We start from the raw sequence: 21,076 nt of genomic DNA, 5'->3' as shown, positions 1-21,076 counted from the left end.
CTCGCTTCAATAAAAGATGCCAAGAGACAGGGGAATCCGCTGAATCGTTCATCTCTGCAGTTTATAAACTAGCAGAAAACTGTAGTTATGGCCCACTGCAGAATGAAATGATCAGAGACAGGTTAGTGGTGGGCACAAGACACCGCATCCTGTCTGAGAAGCTGCAGATGAACAGTGAATTAACACTAGAAAAAGCAGTGTTAATGATAAGACAACATGAGGAAATTAAGAAACAGCAACCCATGGTGCGCGAGACAAATACTACAGACCAGAAAGAGGCAAACGTGGATTCACTGAAATTCAAGAAAAAGTTCAGAAAGGAAAACCAGACAGGAAAAACAGCCTACGGCAAAGGTCAAAAGGATTCCCAAAAAGAACACAAAAGCTGTGGACGATGTGGAAAAACACCGGGACACTCCCTGAACAACTGTGCTGCACGGGAAGCAGAGTGCAGAAAATGTGGAAAGAAAGGACATTTTGCTGTTGTTTGTCGATCAGGCAGAGTGGGAGCTGTACTCGAACAGGAAGAGGACGACGACGAAGCTCTTTTCCTGGGAGCGGTGTCCACAGGAGATGAGTCTAACTCTTGGAGGAAAAAGACACTGAGAGTGAATGGCCACAAAATAACCTTCAAGTTGGATACAGGGGCGGACGCAACTGTAATCCCGGTGGCCGCCTACTCAGAAGAACAGCATGGCCCTCTCACCAGAGCAACGAAACCACTGTGCGGGCCCAGCGGCGAACCTCTCAAGGTGAAAGGTCAGTTCAATGGAGTAATGGAATATAAAGACAGGACAGCGACACAAACAGTATATGTGATACAAAAGCTAGGTACTCCTCTGCTTGGCTTTCCAGCAATCACAGCACTCAGGCTTCTCTACCCAGTTGACGGTGTTGTGGAGCTGGAGGCTGACATGAGAGAGCTGTACCCCAAAGTCTTCACAGGGCTGGGCTGCCTAAAAAGAGAGTACAGAATTAAGCTGCAGAAGGACACAAAGCCCTATGCGTTGTCGCTCCCACGACGTGTACCTCTGCCGTTATATGACAAAGTTAAAGAGGAACTCGAGAGAATGCAAAAAATGGGAGTGATTGTGCCCATAGAAGAGCCCACAGAGTGGTGCGCAGGGATGGTCGTGGCGCCAAAGCCCAAAGGAAAGATCAGGATCTGCTCTGACATGACTCATCTGAATGAGTACATCTGCCGAGAGAGACACATCTTGCCTGCTGTCGACGAAACCCTGGCCAAGCTCGCAGGTGCAACACTTTTTACGAAGCTGGATGCCACAGCAGGGTTCTGGCAGGTGCCACTACATCCAGATTCAGTACCGCTGACCACGTTTATCACCCCTTTCGGCCGATACTGTTACAAGAGACTGCCGTTCGGGATTTCATCGGCACCCGAACACTTTCAAAAGCGGCTAACTCAGATGCTGACAGGGCTGGAAGGAAACGTGTGTCACGCAGACGACATTCTCGTTTTCGGGTCAACTCGAGAAGAACATGACCTCAGACTGCACAGAGTGTTGAGGCGGCTCCAGGAGGAGGGGCTGACACTCAACAATGACAAATGTCAGTTTGCAATGGACAGGGTCGTGTTCCTGGGCCACGTTGTCAGTGCACAGGGCATTGAGGCAGACCCAGGAAAAATCAAGGCAATCAAAGAAATGCCCGCGCCTGAAGATGCTGCAGACGTGAAAAGGTTTGTGGGCCTGGTTAACTACGTGGCAAAGTTCTCTCCACGTATCTCTGACCTCACACAGCCACTACGAGAGCTGCTCAAGACAGACACAGACTGGGTGTGGGGGAGCTTACAGCAGAAAGCTTTCGACGAGCTGCGTCAGGAACTGAGCTCACCCACTGTTCTAGCGCAGTACTGCGTCAACAGAGAGACAAAAGTTGCAGCGGACGCTTCCTCCTTTGGGCTAGGGGGGGTTTTGTGTCAAAAGCAACCGTCTGGAGACTGGCGCCCAGTCGCCTTTATTTCACGCAGCATGACAGAAACGGAGCGCAGATACGCTCAGATAGAGAAAGAGGCGCTCGCGCTGACCTGGGCGTGTGAGCGTTTCCAGACATACTTGGTCGGCATGGACTTTCTCATACAGACCGATCACAAGCCTCTCATTTCCCTGCTGGGCAGCAGAGCGCTAGATGATTTGCCACCTCGTATCCTGAGATTCAGATTGCGCCTGCTTCGCTTCACGTACAAAATTGAACATGTGCCTGGAAAGAAACTGATCACAGCGGATGCACTGTCCAGGGCGCCGATCCGAGACCCGCCCACAGCAGAGGACATGCAGCTGGAGCAGGATGTGAGTGTGTCCATTGACTACATAGTGGAGCACTTGCCGGCATCAGAGGCGAGGCTGGCACAGATCAGGTCCGCACAGGACACAGATGAAATCTGTAAGAGACTGAAAAACATGGTGCAATTAGGGTGGCCTGCAACTACAAAGGGTCTTCCGCCTGAACTTCAACCATACTGGCAGTATCATCAAGACCTGCTGGTTGCAGACGGCCTGCTCATGAAAGGTGACAGACTCGTCATCCCTGTCACCATGCAAGAGGACATGATAAATAAAGTACATGAAGGTCACCAAGGCATGACAAAATGTACCGCCAGAGCACATCAGTCCATATGGTGGCCAGGTATGACTAAACAAATAAAACAGAAGGTGGAAAACTGTGTGATCTGTGCACGTGAGGCTCATAATGCACCGGAGCCACTGATGACAACAAAGTTGCCCGACAGGCCATGGCAGCGTGTTGCGGCAGACCTTTTCCAGTGGAACAGTGCCATGTACTTAGTGGTAATTGACTACTTCTCGCGCTACATAGAAGTAGCTAACCTCACTTCCACTACCACAGCCACGTGACAGATAAGTTGAAGGCTATTTTCGCACGTCATGGGGTCCCAGAGACTGTTATTACGGACAATGGCCCCCAGTTCTCAGCAACAGAATTTGCAGCCTTCGCCAGAGACTACGACTTCACGCACACGACCAGCAGCCCCCGCTATCCTCAAAGCAATGGGGAGGCCGAAAGGGCTGTGAGGACTGTGAAGTCTCCTGAAAAAGGGGGAGGATCCACACAAGGCCCTCATGGCGTACAGAGCCACTCCCTTGGCACACGGATCATCCCCTGCACAGCTGCTGATGGGTCGCAACATCAGGACGCCCTTACCCGTCAGTCAAGAGAAGCTACAGCCAGGATGGCCTGATCTCCAGGCTTTCCGCATGAAAGATCAGGAATTAAAACAGAAACAAGCTTCCTGGTTCAACAAGAGACACAACACCCAGACAAAACAAGAGCTCAGACCAGGACAAAAGGTCTGGGTAAAGAACACAAGGGACACAGGGACGGTCAGTGGTCCAGCCCAGACACCCAGGTCATACAACATCGACCTGCCTTCAGGAAGTCTGAGGAGAAACAGATCTCACATCAGGGTCGTTCCAGAGACTCCCAGGGTGACTAGGTCGGGGCGGACCATACGAACCCCGAACAGGATGGATTTATAATCTCCATTCTTATGTAGAAAAAGCTGTGGTGGATTTCACAAGGCAGAATAAACCTTGCACAGCTTTGGGGACCCAGGTAGTCAACCCTGACCCCTAGAGAAGAAAGACATTCACATTGTTCTTTGTTTAGAAAAAAAAAAAGATGTCACACTGAAAAAAAAAAAAAAACATGAATGTCACAGAGAAAAAGTTTAAAGAGAAACACCACACAAGTGTCGGTTTAAAGGAGTTATTGGTTACAGAAGATGTTTTGTTATGATGATATAATGGTAACAGTTGGACGGTATGCACTACTAAAAAAAAAAAAGGAGGGGAGAAGTAAAGAAAGTATGATGTGTACTGGAATGTTTACTAAGGCTGTTTGCTATTCATTGTTCAGGTTTATTTACAAGTACAGTAAAAACAAAAGAAGCTCTTTTAAGAAAGTCTGACACTCAACTAAAGGGGGGAGATGTAGTGATGGTATATGTGTAGGAACGTATGGTATGTACGGGTGTATGTGGGGAAGATATAGAGAACGGACCTGAAGTATTGGAACTGGTAGACTGTCAATAAAGCTTGCAATAAGACTATACACGTCTCCCGTCTGGATGTCTACATAACGCCTGAGTATGGCATGTTACAGAGCCTTTTGTGAAATGAAGCATTTCAAGCAAATCACTGACTCTGAAACTAATATTTTCTTACCTGAAACATCTGAACAGTAATTTCCTTCAATAAACAGCACCCACACCCCCCTCAACTCCAAACTCCTCCTCCGTGGGAGTGTCTCTGGTGGCTCTGCTCGCTGTGCTGGCCGCTGCGTGTGTCAGGCGTGTCGCGTTCATCTGCGTTTCTGGGGTTTCGGTTGTGAGCTGGGATGAAGCTGCGTCCGATTATAGGCTTTCTGCTGCGCGTTTCAAAGTGCGCTGCACCCAGTCTATTTTCGGAGCACTCAGCCTTGTGCGCCGGCTCCCAGCGCGACACTGTATAAGCCAAACCATTGGCTTTGGTTTTATTTTCTGGCGGCTAATCGTGTGGAGAAGCTATACAGCAGAGACAGAGACATTTGTGGGAGCGGATTGACTGCTGTTCGCAGCTAACGTTGGCTCCAGGCAGCCAGAGCAATCTGTGCCGCTCTGGCTCATGCTGCGCATCGGTTTCTCTTTGATCACAGGGCTTTTTCTGCTTTTTTTTCCTCAACTTTCTCTAATCTGGAGAGCACTGTCGCCACCTAATGGGTCGGTAAAATAAGTTATACACATTCAACATGCCCCAAAATTTTACAGGAGATGGATCTGGCTTTGATCCACGTCCCACCGCCAAAAAACGCAATTGACGACTTTAGTCGTCATTGGCACTCAACGTTACTATCCGAATTGACGACTAAAGTCGTCATTGGCACTCAATGAGTTAATGGGACCATAACGTACAAAATGAACATCATGCTGTATTGAAGAAGGCTTGAAACTAGCAATCGGGACCATAAACTGATTTTAATAAAGTGGTCATAAATCAAGTGAGAAGTAAGTATTTTCCCATTTAATTTTTTACAATCAGGCTTCTTTTTGCAGCCAGTGGAGTCATCCCCTGCTGGCCATTATAAATAATGCAGTTTTAAGACACTTCCGCATTGGCATTTTTCAGCCACAGGTTGCCGCTTGAGCCACCTTGTGGACCAACTTCCTGGTTGCTTAGCTGGAGAGCCTGTCCATCTGTCCGTTCTGGATGTGATGCGTCACACATGGACAGACATTCAGTTGATGTGTGTATAGATATTTCACAATGAGAGCTGACCTGTTGGTGAGTTTAACTGGTGCTGGAGGTGGATCCTGGGTCAGACACTAAGGAGGTGTTGTATTTTTTAATTAGTCAACATTTCAATGGTTTGGGCGATGAACCTGCCGCTGTGATGTTGGACCGTTGCCTTTTGGAGCATTTAGATAGAACATTCTAATTCCATTGCTCTTTTATTTTGACAGACACATGCTCTCTCTGCAGTGTGGGTCCAGATCTTCGACTCCGCCCACTCTCCACAGAGTTTCATTTTGGCTGCTCTTGGTCTGGCATCGTCACATGCAAATGCTTTTTCCTCGGTTGACAGAATGCCGAGCCAATGAGTGCCAAGGGGGACTAACTATTAGCCAATCAGTGTCAATAAAACAGCATAACGAGTGGAACTAATGCTCTTGTCAAGTGGTTGTCAAGTGCGCTGACAGCAATGATGAGAGAGATGCTGCTATCGAGGCTGTTTTAAATCGATTAAAAGTACCACTTACTTTGAAATCCAAATGGCAGTCTGCATTGAAGGCATATTCAATGCCTTCAACCCCCCACCCCCCACCCCCCCACCCCCAAACGGATTAACTATCAGCCAATTATATTCAGGTGATCTGTTGGTCTCTATAGTGATTGGTTAGTTGAAATGAAATTCCCCTGGGGATTCCCCTCATAGAAATAACTTAAACAGAATGCAATCTCAGATTAGAAGGTGGAAATGGCGTGTGACGAGTTGACAGTTCAGTCTGACATCAGGCTACTCCTCTCTCTGTTTCAGAGGAAAAGACATTACTGGCGGGTGGACAGTAAATGCATCACTCTGTTTCAGAATGACACTGGAAGTAAATACTACAAGGTAAGAGACTTCGGGCCATATCTTACGCACAGTGCAAGGGCAAACATTTTCTTTGCTAAGTTTCTAGCACTCAAAATCTCCCTTTTCCTCTTTTATTTACCACTGAGTCACTGAAACACATCCTTTGATGTACTGAGCCTGTGGTAATTAGAAGTAAAAAAAAAAAAAAGAAGAAGATTTGAGTTCTAGAAACGAGCACTTGACGATAACGTCACTGCACTGGGCATAAGATATGGCCCTTCTTCTTTAGTTGGTGATAACTGGGGTAAGAGGTTTTTAATCAAATAGTCCCCTACTCTACTGTCGACTCTACTGTCTACTCTACTGTCATCTCTACTGTCGACTCTACTGTCTACTCTACTCTGTTCTGCTCTACTGTCGACTCTACTCTCGACTCTACTGTCTACTCTACTCTGTTCTGCTCTACTGTCTCCTTCTCACTCCCCGGCGGCGCTGTTGCGAAGAACTAGGATGGCAACTATTTGTGCGGTGCGGCGACTATTTGCGAGGCGACTGCTTCTGCTGGCTGGGTTCTCCGGTTCTGCAGCTAGGGGCTACTCACACAAGCACTCGTGGGTCTCTCCTCCTTTTACCGACTCTCTCAGTAATATCACCGCTGTTTACATGCTTTTCAGATCGGCTAGCTAACACGCTAGTTATACTTAGCTTAGTTGTTAGCTACTTAGCTTAGCTCTCTCCCTCTTGGTAAGATGTTAATGTTTAGGTTCGTTACGCATAACATTCATGTATATTTGCTAGAGGGGGAGAAGTCTCCCGCTAGTGTTGATGTCCAGTGTGATGACAGAGACACTGGGAAATGTGTGTTTGTTTATTTGTTGCGTCGCGTGTACGTTAATTAGACGAGGAATCCCGCAACTTCATTTTAAAAGCACAGCAACGACCAGTTAATTGTAAAAAGTGATGGTACCGAACTTTGCGAACTTCCAATACCGAACCGTTTTTAGTATTTTTAGTAAAGTATCGAAAAAGTATTGAAACTTCGGTATACCTTGCAACCCTACTACTAGGGTTACCCGGGTTTTCTTTTTGGAAATGCAACCATGACGGCTTTGGGATATGAATTTTGTCAGGCAGCTGCTGTGTCACTCACCAAGGCCTCTATCTTCCGACAGGCGCTATCCCCTAATAGCGCTTTGCGCACTGTTTGCACGTGCCTTAAGGCACGGAAGATAGCATTCCGCCTTGCGCCATCCGCCAGGTGTTCTGCCGAGTTTTGCTCCCCCGCCGAGCAGCAAAAAAAAACATCCCCACGTCACGGGAGCTACTTGTAATGATTTATACAGAAATGTAACTGTTTCAAAGTGATATAATTGTCTGGTAGACATGACCTCCCTGATTTCTAAGTTAAAACAGCCCCGAAATATGTTGGGGATGCAATTCTCGGCGGGCATGCGGAAACGTTCACGGCACCTGTCGCAAGCGCAAATTAGAGCCGTACCAATTCTGCCAAAAATCATCTGCAGCCCAAAATGCCTTCGCAAACGGGATTTGGGCGGTCTTAACTACCAGAATTATTCACAGGCGTGGCCAGGCAAGGCTGGGCATTACGTCAATCAAAACCAATCAGATTCCCGTCTCGCAATGGTTGTTTTGCGCGAGGTTGCCTCGCCGAGGCATGCAATATGCTGTAATTCTCTCCATACGTAATAGTGTACTCACTCGTGCGAGGACAGATCGTCTGTGGTGCCAATGACCCTTCGGGTTATGAAGGTAAATAGCCTATGTCCATTGTCCCAGAAGTTTTCTCAATTAATTTCCCTCTCTGCGATGTGATAAAAGTTTCTCAGTGAGTTATAGTTGATTGCCTCATAGAATTATCTGCTAATACCCAATTTTAGCAGCATAATTTGATGTCTTGGCGTGGCAAGGCTGCTTAATGACATATCCAAAAGGAATTCCACTTTCCACTCCGCAAATACCTCTCTGCGCTGAGAGCGCAGCCGTAGGCCCCTATCGTTGCATCAGCCTATAAACTGCGCTTAGTGCCAGGTGCAGCGCAGATCAGTGGGCGTGGACCAGCCCACTCCATATCTTGGTGTCTGCGCTACACGCAGCCTTAAGCATTACAACCACGCCTTTTAAGCGTAAAATTATGCACAGTCTGCTCATTGGGGAAGTGCAGTAAACGAGTCACAAGCTTGCCTTTTAAGCTCCAATTCCACGGAGCGATCCAGTCCGGCTTCAGAAAAGCAGAGGGCTCTGATCTCCCCCCCTCCTTTTTATGCCCTCTGTCTGTCTCCATATATAGGCTATTATTCCATATTATTATGCTTCTCAAACCAATCTAACGGCAGTTTAAAAACTGCAAGCATGTAAATACGCTACACTATAGCAAGATCAAAGTGAAAAGAATGTTCTAAATCTACCCGCACGGCCCACTTTCAACCATGCTGTCTACTCTACGGTCTACTCTACTCTGTTCTGTTCTGCTCTACTGTCTACTGCTCTATTCTGTTCTGCTCTACTGTCTACTCTATGGTCTACTCTGTTCTGTTCTGCTCTACGGTCTACTCTATGGTCTACTCTACTCTGTTCTGCCCTACTGTCTACTCTATGGTCTACTCTATTCTGTTCTGCTCTACTGTCTACTCTACGGTCTACTCTACTCTGTTCTGTTCTGCTCTACTGTCTACTGCTCTATTCTGTTCTGCTCTACTGTCTACTCTATGGTCTACTCTAATCTGTTCTGCTCTACTGTCTACTCTATGGTCTACTCTGTTCTGTTCTGCTCTACTGTCTACTCTATGGTCTACTCTACTCTGTTCTGCTCTACTGTCTACTCTACTGTCGACCCTGTTCTGGTCTAATGTCTTATCGACTGTCCACTCTACTGTCTACTCTACTCTGTTCTGCTCTACTGTCTTCTCTAATGTCTACTCTACTCTGTTCTGCTCTACTGTCTACTCTACGGTCTACTCTACTCTGTTCTGCTCTACTGTCTACTCTATGGTCTACTCTGTTCTGCTCTACTGTCTTCTCTAATGTCTACTCTACTCTGTTCTGCTCTACTGTCTACTCTACTGTCTACTCTACTCTGTTCTGCTCTACTGTCCACTCTACTGTCGACTCTGTTCTGCTACTGCGGTCAACTGAGCCGTCGTTTGCAAAACCACAGTCAAGCCAGCCGCCACTTGGTTTTTGATGCGCGTCTATTCGTGCTGTAACGGTACTGCTGCTAAAAAGTCGTGTGTCACAATTCAGCGATCCTTTCTCACATTTACTTTACCACACTAGATCGACATTACAACAAACATAGTGTATTGAATGATTGTTGTTGAATATGTCACAAAAGTCCTACTTTATTGACTGATCATAGCAGGAGTTTCGCTTGGTACTAGCATGTTGATGCTCTCAACAATATGGGGAAAAACAGGCATTTCCGGGACTGGTTTTTCAAAATAAAAACACAATTCGACTCCAGTCTAGACCACACATATTTGGTGTTTTTTCGACTGTACTGTACAATCGCATAACTCCATAATCCCACACCATGACTGACATAGTTGTGTACACTACACCCCTGGGTATACACCGTCATGAAATTAGCCATTTTCACGCTGCCATTTTGGAGAAATTGATAGTCAAAGTCTCAATACTGACCTTGAAAAAGGTGTTTTTTCCGACTTTCTAAGTACTGTACAATCGCATAACTCCATAATCCCACACCAGACTGACAGAGTTGTGTACACTACACCCCTGGGTATACACTGTCATGAAATTAGCAATTTTCACAGTTCCATTTTGGAGAAATTGACAGTCAAAGTCTCAATACTGAACTTGAAAAAGGTGTTTTTTCCGACTTTCTAAGTACTGTCACATAACTCCATAATCCCACACCATGACTAACATAGTTGTGTACACTACACCCCTGGGTATACACTGTCATGAAATTAGCCATTTTCACAGTTCCATTTTGGAGAAATTGACAGTCAAAGTCTCAATACTGAACTTGAAAAATGTTTTTTCCGACTTTCTAAGTACTGTACAATCGCATAACTCCATAATCCCACACCATGACTGACATAGTTGTGTACACTACCCCCCTGGGTATACACTGTCATGAAATTAGCCATTTTCCCGGTTCCATTTTGGAGAAATTGACAGTCAAAGTCTCAATACTGAACTTGAAAAAGGTGTTTTTTCCAACTTTCTAAGTACTGTACAATCGCATAACTCCATAATCCCACACCATGACTGACATAGTTGTGTACACTACCCCCCTGGGTATACACTGCCATGAAATTAGCCATTTTCACGGTTCCATTTTGGAGAAATTGACAGTCAAAGTCTCAATACTGAACTTGAAAAAGGTGTTTTTTCCGACTTTCTAAGTACTGTACAATCGCATAACTCCATAATCCCACACCATGACTGACATAGTTGTGTACACTACACCCCTGGGTATACACTGTCATGAAACTAGCCCTTTTCACGGTGCCATTTTGGAGAAATTGATAGTCAAATTCTCAATACTGACCTTGAAATAAAAGGAAATAAAAATAAAGAAAAAATAAAAATAAATGAAAGGTAACTAAAGACAATCACAACGTTGCAAATGCAATCAAATTCATTATATACAATAGGCTTCATACATGAGTGGAGGAGTGTACTGACTATATATGAATTTGTGTTTATTTACATGAAATTTACAGTCAAATTTACATTTACAGCAAAATAGGCATTACATAGGTAGTGAGTTTCCATGAAGTACAGTCTGAGTTAAATATGAGTTTACATTGAATCTACATTAAATTTAGAAGCTGAGTTAAATATTAAATGGGCAGTGAAGTAACATGAATTTACAGTCCGAGTTAATTATCAGTTTACATTGAATTTACATGAAATGATGATGATAATAATAATAATAATAATAATAATAATAATAATAATAATAATAATAATAATAATAATAATAATAAACTGTGACAAGGCACAAATAAACAAAAAAAGGGCAATAAAATAAAGTGCAGGATAAGACCAACAATAATGACAATGGCTGAGTTTCCCAACAAAGAAGCTTCTTAAGAGTTAAGAAGCTTCTTAAGGAGTTAAGAAGCTTCTTAACTCATTCATGGCCAGTTTAGGACTGCCAATATTTAGCACAGGCCAAAGATTTTCATAATTGTTGGTCATCTTTCAAGACCCACAGTAAATTATCTATTAGCACCAGAGTGATTTGCAATACCTCAAAATGAAGATGTATGTCTCTGGGTTCACCAGGAAAAAAAAAGTGAGCTTTTAGCATGTTCTGTACTCTACTTATATCCATTTATATACACCCTGTTTTAGCCCAAAAGCTCTCTCTGAGATGACAAACAGGAGAAAAGGCAATTTCTGTAAAATACACATTCTCAAGCAGAACTCGCTCTCAATTCTTTTATTTTGAACTGTATTGACATCAGACATGTAAATACTATTCGTTATGACACAAATGAAAAAAAAAATATATATATATATATATATATATACACATGAAGTGCTTTTTTTTTTACATTCAACAATACAGCAGTGTGAGTGAGTGTGCAGACAGACACACAGACAGACAGACAGACAGACAGACACACCGACAGACAGACAGACAGACAGACAGACAGATACACACACACACACACACACACACACACACGATCCCCCTTCGTTGCGTGATTTCTAACCCCACATAGGATAAGCAATAACCACGCCCTGTGGCGCCGGGATTGGCCAGGAGCAACACTGGAGGGCACGCAGCCCAGCGATTTCATGAACCAACTGAATACCTCTTGAGAAGGACAGCGGGCTGCTGTGACTGCCGCTTCTGGCTTGTCTTCTTGCCTCCCTGTCCTATACTCCCTGCTGTTTGATCGTTCCTGTTTTCCCCTCGGCTATTCAACACTTCCTCACGTCACCGCCCTCTGGATTACCCGTCAAACTGATCGATCATTTCCTCATTCCTCCGATGATCAAACGCATCTCTGGAACTTTCTCCCGTTTTCTCCGGCTGGCACACAGGAAAGCGACCAGCTCCTGCAGCGCGCGAGGGGCGTTTCAATGGCGTTTCTCCTGTCTGCACAAGGCAAGCTCCTTATCCGTTTTCTGCTTTTCCTCTTGCTCAATTTCAAAACAACAGCTGCGGTATGTGTTTGTTCACGTGTTGCCTTAGATGCTAGGGACCTGATAGTATGTCAGAGGCTGGGGAAGTGTTTGAAATACGCGCTGCAGTAATAAAAACAAAAACACGTCAAACACGTCATTGGCGGGGAGGGCTATTTCTGATAACACGTCAAAGACGTCATTGGCGGTGAATGAGTTAAGGAGTTAAGAAGGCTCCAAAGAAGTGTTTCCCAAACGCCTTCTTAACAGAAGAGGGAAAAAAAGGCTCTTAAGAAGCATCTTAACTGGAGCTGTCCACCATCTCGATGTGAGAGGTCCCCTGCGGCCCACTAGATCACGACCCAGTTGTTGAGAAACACTGTTGTAGAATAACCTAATCGTGGTCATGTTAAACAAGAACTTCTTCTATTAAACATTATTTATTTCAGATGGACTGCAGTTCAAATTGCTTTATATACACAGCATACAACAAAATTGCGAGAAACACTACAGAATTTAAGCGACCTTGGGTTCTGTGAAAGGTGCTATATAAATCCACAACATTCTTATTATAAAAGCAATCCATTCTGATTAGAGGAATATAGCCTACGGTAAAACATTTAAAACACAAGTAACCATACATACAGGGGAGATTTTCAAGTGTTCCCCAATTTTAAACACTAAAGGGTGCATGAAAGAAAGGAAAAAAGGAAAAACACAAGAGGAACAGTGGACACAAGTATCTCCTTTTGCCTGACGCGGCTGGATCTGCCAGTGTTTCATCATTAAGGTGTTAAGAATGCCCCAAACCCTTCTTACAAAACCTTCTTAAAGAAAGATCATCTTAGCGCTAAGAAGCTTTTGGGAAACGCAGCCTTCTTAACGGAAGATAATTTTAGGCTAAGAAGCAATCGGGAAACGCGTTGGCTTCGTTGGCTTCTTACGGGAGCCTTAAGAAGGGTCAAAGAAGCTTCTTAGCGCTAAGAAGCTTTTGGGAAACCCAGCCAATAACAAAGTGTAAATGCAAGCAGCAAGCGGCAATACCAGGGTTTCAAGTATGTTGATGTCACAATTCCTATGATATCAACAATCAATCGCCGACATCACAATAATGTCACAATGTCTATGACATCATCAGTGATGTCACAATTGCTCGAGTTAACCAAAAACCACAAATGGTCGAGTGACATCACTGATGATGTCACAATGCCTAGAACATAATCAGTGCCAATGACATCATCAGTGTAATGAGATCAAAATGATGATCAATAATGATGTCACAATGTCAATGACATCATCAGGACTTATCTGATGACATCACAGACGAGCAATTTCCATTACATAATTTCCAGTTGAGTAGTCTCGCTGGCCAGCCTCCTCTCGATGGGCGGCGCTTAGCGGCAGTGCCCTTGGAAAATAGTTTCCAACAATACAACTTATCGTTTTCAGTGTGTAGCAATGAGCTAGCGTGTAGGTTTCTGCCGTTAGCTTGCTAGCTAGTTAGCATTGTTGTTTTCACTGAGTCGGCAGGGCACTATTTACAGCTACACACAGGGAAGAGGGAGCGGAACCCGCTCTGATTGACATGGTCGGAGCCAATGACAGAGTTTGTAATAAGCCGGGAGCGGACATCCGGCTGCCACCGAAACAGTCGCTCCAATGGGAGAGCAGCTGTAGAGCAGGGGGGGGGGGGGGTTTATCCCAGTTGCCTGTTTCTGCGGCACCAGACTCCTCGGACGGAAGGGAGAGGAGGCTGGCCAGCGAGACTAGCAGTTGAGTGACATCACTTTACATCCTTTTTTTTTACACTAGATGGATTTGCCAAGGTCAACTGACCTCCACGTGCACACGAGCAAAATCACACAAAGAAGGGGCTGCACTGCTTAAAAAGTGAGAATTTAAAAAATGCAGATAAGAAAAGATATGCACATCAACACAAATAATGAAAAAATAAAAAAAATCTAGGGCATCTAGTGAGCACCTATCTGTCATTGGACCAGATTTCAGGTATCTGCGATGTACCAATGCACGGGAATTTGCATCGTGGCGGAAGAGGAACAAAGAAAGTAAAAATAATAGGGGTTCTGCACCTGCGGGGCTTGAAGCCCTAAGTATGAAGGAGCACTTAGAGTCCAATGAGGGGAGGGTTCATTCGCATACACAACAATTCCAGATGAACGCATCATCCGTTGCACGTTGGAGCTCTTCTTCATTCATCTCCAGGCACTCAGTATGGTACCAACGAGGACAGCTGTCACACTGGATCTATAAATGCATAAGTAGAGACATATGAGAGGTTTGCAGCAGACAAGTGGAGCGACTGTGGGGGTGAACGCCCCAGGACCAACGCTCAATAGGACCCACCCAGCTGAGCTACGTCTTCATTAGCCTAATTCAAATCTGTGAATACAACAACTTGTGTGAAACCTCCATAGTTATTGTTTAATAATTATCTCCGCCAGGCGAGAATCGCCTGTCGGAGATCATGTATTTGGCCGTGTGTGTGCTTGTGTGCGTCTGTGTGTTCTCCTCTCCTAATGCGCCTAGACAGAATTTCATAAAATTTGCCTCAAACTGATGGACTCACTGATTAACAACTGATTTTAGTGTTCAAAGGTCAAACTTAAAGTTCACTGACTGTGACCTCACAAACACCATTCCCAAGTTCGTTAACGCGATATCTCAAAAATGGCTAGATGAAATTACTTCCAATTTGGTTAAAACGTCGACTTGGATGCAAGGATGAAATGGTTACATTTTGGTGGTCAAGGGTCAATGTCACTGTGATCTCTTGAACGCCATTTTCAAGCTCGTTTCCCCGAAATCTCAGGAATGTCTTGATGGAATTTCTTCGAATTTGCCTCAAACGTCCACTTGCACTCAAGGATGAACTGATTACATTTTGGTGGTCAAGGGTTAGGGTCATTGTGACCTCTCAAACACCATTTCCAAGCTTGGTAACCCCATATCTCACCTTGACCAAATTTCTTCACATTTGGCCCAAACATCAAAGTCTAGAAAGACATGCATTTCAACTGCTCACTGGTTGGCGCAGGCATATATTCGCGGGGCAGTCTTTCTAGTTTTAATTTATAAATGAAATCCATTCAGCTTTTTTCCCACCGACTTCACAAGTCAACGGCAAGTGGCTTCAGTTTTTCCCCTGCCCAGGGCAGTTTCTGGCCCTTTTAGCAGCCCTATGCAACATCTTACAGTGGGGCGCCAAAACCACTGTCATCATAATATCCCTGAATGAACATGAATGACGAGGCATAGTTCATCATCTATAAACCTTCTAATTAATCAATTACACACAATATTAACAATAACTATGAACAAATGATTTTATTTGCGTGTCAGGACAATTGACCATCCCACAGAATCAGAATCAGAATCACTTTTATTGCCACAGTATGCAAGTTACATACGAGGAATTTGTCTTAGTGTCTGTATGCATGTATCAATATACAGGGATAAGAAGTAGGAAGATAACTAAAGGCAATCGCAAAGTTGCAAGTGCAATCAAATCGAATCAAATCGAGTCAATATATACAATATGTACATGAGTGGTGAAGTGTTCTGTGGATGATAAATATGAATTTACGTTGGATTTACATGAGATTTACAGACCGAGTTAAATAGACGTTAAATAGGCAGTGGATTTACATGCATTTTTTGAATTTTGATTTTGATTGTATGAATTTATTTATCAGACACATCAACAATCAATAACTTAACAAAACGTTCTGGTGTGTTATCCAACCCCAAATCTATATATATATATTCATGTATAATAGGAAAAAAAAGAAAAAAAAATATAGGCTATATATATATATATATATATATATATATATATACGGTATATATATATATATATATATATATATATATATATATATATATATATATATATATATATATATATGTAGCGAAGCTTGTGTGCTTGCTGGGGGCAAAGCTTTGGGGCTTGCCTCGTGAAGTGTGCTGGATCGTGGATGAAGGCTCACGGGCTGTGATCGATCAGAATCACGGAGATGGAGATAGGGACCGACATGTCGTCCTGGGACGCGGTTGAATTACCACTGTTGACCTGTCTGGGTGTAAGGCAGTTGGTCACCAGGGCCTGGCTGGTTGTAAGACAGCAGGGGTTCAATTCGGGTTCGGGATTAGTTGTGCTAATGGTTGACATTATTAGGGTTTTTAGAATACCTGAAGAAGTATGGAAGTCGAAGGAATCTCGAAGGAATCAAGCAGGAATCTCTCGGATGAGGTGGAATAGCGTCACAGAACACCTTGGTGTATGACATCACGTCATTGGTGATGTCACAACGTTCGAGGGAGCTATGACATCATCGGTGTTATGTCTGACATCGCCGATGACCTCACAGGTGAACTCTATGCTATGACATCATTGTCATCGTTGATGATGTCATCATCATTACGTCGTGGCGCGCCGGCTGGTGGGCATCGACTGCCCCAAGAACAGGCCTGACGGTGGGCCATTATGGACCGTTTCTACTATATATACTGTATACACACACACACACACACAAGGGTAGAACAATACCATACCCAGTCGGTCATCGGAGGCCCTGTCCCAGGTGGTCTTGTGTTGCAACAGAGGACGCATTGGCTCTCTATGGGAAACACTAATGTACAGAAGCAGACGTTACATCTTGAAAAGTACAATAACAAAATAAAAATATAGCCGCAAGCAGCGATTGACGGGTGACCTGGGGATATATGAGACATAATAAACACCAAATAATACACATTTATTCAGAGTTGGTATGTGGACAAGTAAACAATGTTTGGTTGAGATCCGGTGACCTGGCGGTTTCCAAGCAGTAGTTTGATTGATTGATTGATTGATATTTTTATTTAAGTGTCATGCACCTGGGTGCCCAGCCCATATGGGCTTACAAGACACTATATCATAATTACAATCGCCAAGATGGCTACACAACAAATCATAATATACCTTTATAACGAATCAAGAAAAGAAAGGAAAAGAAAGGGCATTTCATTGAGACATTCACTTTCCAAAAAAAAAAAAAAAAACGTGTAGTAGTAGTAGTAGTGTTGGTAGTAGTAGTAATAGTAGTGTTGGTAGTAGTGGGACTGGTAGCAGTAGTAGCAGCCGTAGTTGTAATTGACCGGTTAATGAGTTGTTGGCAATTTAGTGTCGGGGTGTGTTTCATTAAAAGTTTAGAGTTTTATCATTTCAAAGCGGTTTGACATATCCAAATAATTTTGATCACTTTCGATCAGAGTAGTACAGAGATGACCCAGAAAAAGGTTGGGGTGATTTGGCCAAATGGTTGAGGAGGAGTTTACAAAATGCAGAAAATCCAAAATGGCGGAGAATCTAGCAGACGGAAATGGGCTTGGCCTAGTAGGTTAGATGGATGATGCTCCAGGGAAACCAGTAGATGTGGAATTTTGATTCTACGACTCGTGGTTCAGAAGTTGATTATGGAGTTATGTGATTGTACAGTAACACCTTTTTCAAGTTCAGTATTGAGACTTTGACTGTCAATTTCTCCAAAATGGAACCGTGAAAATGGCTAATTTCATGACAGTGTATACCCAGGGATGTAGTGTACACAACTATGTCAGTCATGGTGTGGGATTATGGAGTTATACGATTGTACAGTACTTAAAAAGTCGGAAAAAACACCTTTTTCAAGTTCAGTATTGAGAATTTGACTGTCAATTTCTCCAAAATGGAGACGCAGTGTTCTGCTCTACTGTCTTCTCTAATGTCTACTCTACTCTGTTCTGCTCTACTGGCTACTCCACTGTCTACTCTACTCTGTTCTGTTCTGCTCTACTGTCTACTCTACTCTGTTCTGCTCTACTGTCTACTCTTCTATTGTCTACTCTACTGTCTAGTCTACTCTACTCTGTTCTGCTCTACTGTCTACTCTACTATCTACTCTACACTGTTCTGCTCTACTGTCTACTATATGTCTACTCTACTCTGTTTTGCTCTACTGTCTACTATACTGTCTACTCTACTCTGTTCTGCTCTACTGTCTACTATATGTCTAACTCTACTCTGTTCTGTTCTGCTCTACTGTACTCTGTTCTACTCTAATGTCTACTCTACTCTGTTCTGCTCTACTATATTTTAACACAATCTTGTGGTTTTAATGTGAACCTTGTTCACTGTTTTTGTGTGTGCAGTGTAATACTGCATTATATTGTTTTGTATTTTCTGTATGTTGCAGGGACCCAAGGAAGTATAGTCTGAATAGTCAGACTAATGGGGATCTGTAATAAACAATAAACAATACACTGTCTACTCTAATGTCTACTCTACTCTGTTCTGCTCTACTGTGTACGAGACTGTCTACTCGGTTCTGCTCTACTGTCTACTCTACGCTCTCGTGCTCTCCTCTGCTTCACTAGCTGTCCCTTCCCTCCTCAGGAGATCCCTCTGTCAGAGATCCTGTCATTGGAGCCAGCTCAGGCTGTGTCTCTGCTGCCTGACGGAGCCAACCTGCACTGCTTTGAGATTTCCACCAGCTCTCTGGTTTATTATGTCGGGGAGAATCTACAGAGGAGCGATGGCCCGGCCGGCACCAGCATGCTGGTGAGCAGCAGCTTCAATATAGTGCCAAAGTCGACGTCACTTCCTGCTTCAGCATGCGTACCAAGATATTTTCATCCCCTATTTATTTTCCCATAGACATGTTGTAAAATGCTTATAAAAATAGTTTTATTTGGTCAAACCAAATGATTCAGCTATGTTTAGAAACACGAGAGACAAGTGAAAAATTTCACTCAGACAAAAAAAAAAAAAAAAAAAAATGTCTTGGTCTGAGTGAAATGTTCTATGGTCTCTCCCGATTCTAAATACTGTATAACTGAATCGCTTGGATTGACCAAGTAAAACTATTTTTATAAGCATTTTATGAAATATTTATGGGAAAGTAAATGGGAGATGGAAATCTCTTGGTACGCATGTGCAGAGGGAAAGACAAGCTTAGTCTCAGACAGCAGCCCGTGAATTCCACACAAGATCTTGGAATTCAGACGAGAGACTCCAACAGCTGTCAAGAGTTTGACAAATTAGTTATATTCTCCTCTCCTAGAGTTGACCTTTTGTCCTGAAGATGCATCCGATATATATACACAGCACACATAAATGCGGACATGTTGTAAACACACACACACTCAGTTCAGAATTGCACCGCATATCACAATGTAGTTTCGTTTTCCAGACTATCTCCGTTGAATCACAATGAATGAGACATGCTGGTTCTGTTTGAACTGCATGGTGGGGACACAGGCACACATGGAAAACATCATCCCAGCCACTCTTGACCCCCACCAGTACGCGTGCCGTGCCAACAAATCAACAGAGGACGCAATATCAACTGCACTTCACACCGCTCTATCCCATCTGGAGCACCCAAATACTTATGTCCGAATGCTGTGTATAGATTACAGTGCAGCATTCAATACAATCATTCCAACCAAACTGGTCTCCAAGGACCTGGGTCTTGATCAACACCTCTGCACCTGGATCTTGGACTTTCTGATGGACTGTCCGGACTCCTGAGTCAGTCAGAATCGGATCACATCACTCCTCCACTCTAACACTGAGCACCAGTGTCCCCCAGGGCCGAGTCCTCAGCCCTCTCCTCTACGGACTTTATACAATGACTGTGTTCCGGCCCATAATTCAAACATCATTGTTAAGTGTGCAGATGATACCACAGTAATTGGGCTGGTCTCTGATAACGACAAATCTGCCTACAGAGAGGAGGTCCAGCGACTGCTGGGGTGGTGCTCAGACAATAATTTATCCAATAATTTACACCAGCAAGACCAAAGAGCTCATCATTGACTTCAGGAGGAGGGGAGGTGGACACACTCCTCTTTTCATCAATGGAGAAACGGTGGAGAGTGTGTCAAGCTTCAAGTTCCTGGGCGTCCACAGGATGTTTCATGGACTGCCAACACCTGGGCGTCCACAGGATGTTTCATGGACTGCCAACACCACTGCACTGGTAAAGAAGGCACAACAACGGCTATACTTTCTGAGATCATTAAGGAAAGGAAAGCTGAACAAAGACCTGCTTGTTACCTTCTACCGCTGCAGCATCGAAAGTTTTATCACGTATGGCATCTCAACATGGTACTCCTGCTACACCACCGCAGAGAGAGAAGCTCTGCAGCGGTTATCAACTGCGCCCAGAGAGTCATCGGAGCCCAGCTGCCACCTCTCGAAGCCATCTACAGCTCCCGCTGCCTCCGCCCTCTGGACGGTGGTACAGGTGCATCAGTGCCCGTACTGCCAGACTAAGGGATAGTTTTGCTAGTGCTATGTTGTAATATAGCATATGTCCTTTTCTTCTTCTTCCTGTCTTCAAAGGCAATTTTAACCCGTAGCGAGTCATGCAGTAAATAATTAACACTTTTAATTTGAAGGTAAAATCACCTAGCTTCTGTATGCTTAGTAGCTGCGAGAGCTCTTGTTTTCTTTTCTTTTTTTTTATTCTTTTTTTATTGTTCTTCAGCATGGAATACAGAGCATCTGATACATCATTACTATTATTTTCTTGTGTCATACATAGTGTTATATCATTCATACATTACATACATACAATCATATCCCTGCGTTCCCTGCCCCACTCCCCCCTCTCTCAATTCCCATGTATGCTTATTTACAATTGTATTCAGTACCACACATTTCTTTATGCTCTTCTCCATACATCGACTTACTCATCTTTATATCAGCTCTGTTTTTTACATTCATTAACAAAAAAATACAAAAATAAATCATAACATGTACATATCTGTAGCTATTAAACCTTGAACTAAGGGATTCCTTGCCCTGCACAAT

At 43.8% G+C, this 21,076-nt stretch overlaps 1 protein-coding gene across 1 annotated transcript in view; it reads left to right on the top strand.

The window, feature by feature from the left end:
• prkd1 (protein kinase D1) overlaps positions 1-21,076 on the top strand; it is a gene marked incomplete at both ends in the record, with an annotated part of 226,015 nt that overhangs the window by 168,935 nt on the left and 36,004 nt on the right. Inside the window, 2 exons of the mRNA XM_083634163.1 lie at positions 6,052-6,129; positions 18,653-18,817. Of these exons, the coding sequence (XP_083490289.1) occupies positions 6,052-6,129; positions 18,653-18,817 (243 nt within the window). The remainder of the gene's footprint in view (positions 1-6,051; positions 6,130-18,652; positions 18,818-21,076) is intronic.

This window comes from Poromitra crassiceps (genome assembly GCF_964638095.1).
Source record: "Poromitra crassiceps genome assembly, chromosome: 3".
NCBI lineage: Eukaryota > Metazoa > Chordata > Actinopteri > Beryciformes > Melamphaidae > Poromitra > Poromitra crassiceps.
This window is presented reverse-complemented; position numbering and strand designations above follow the sequence as displayed.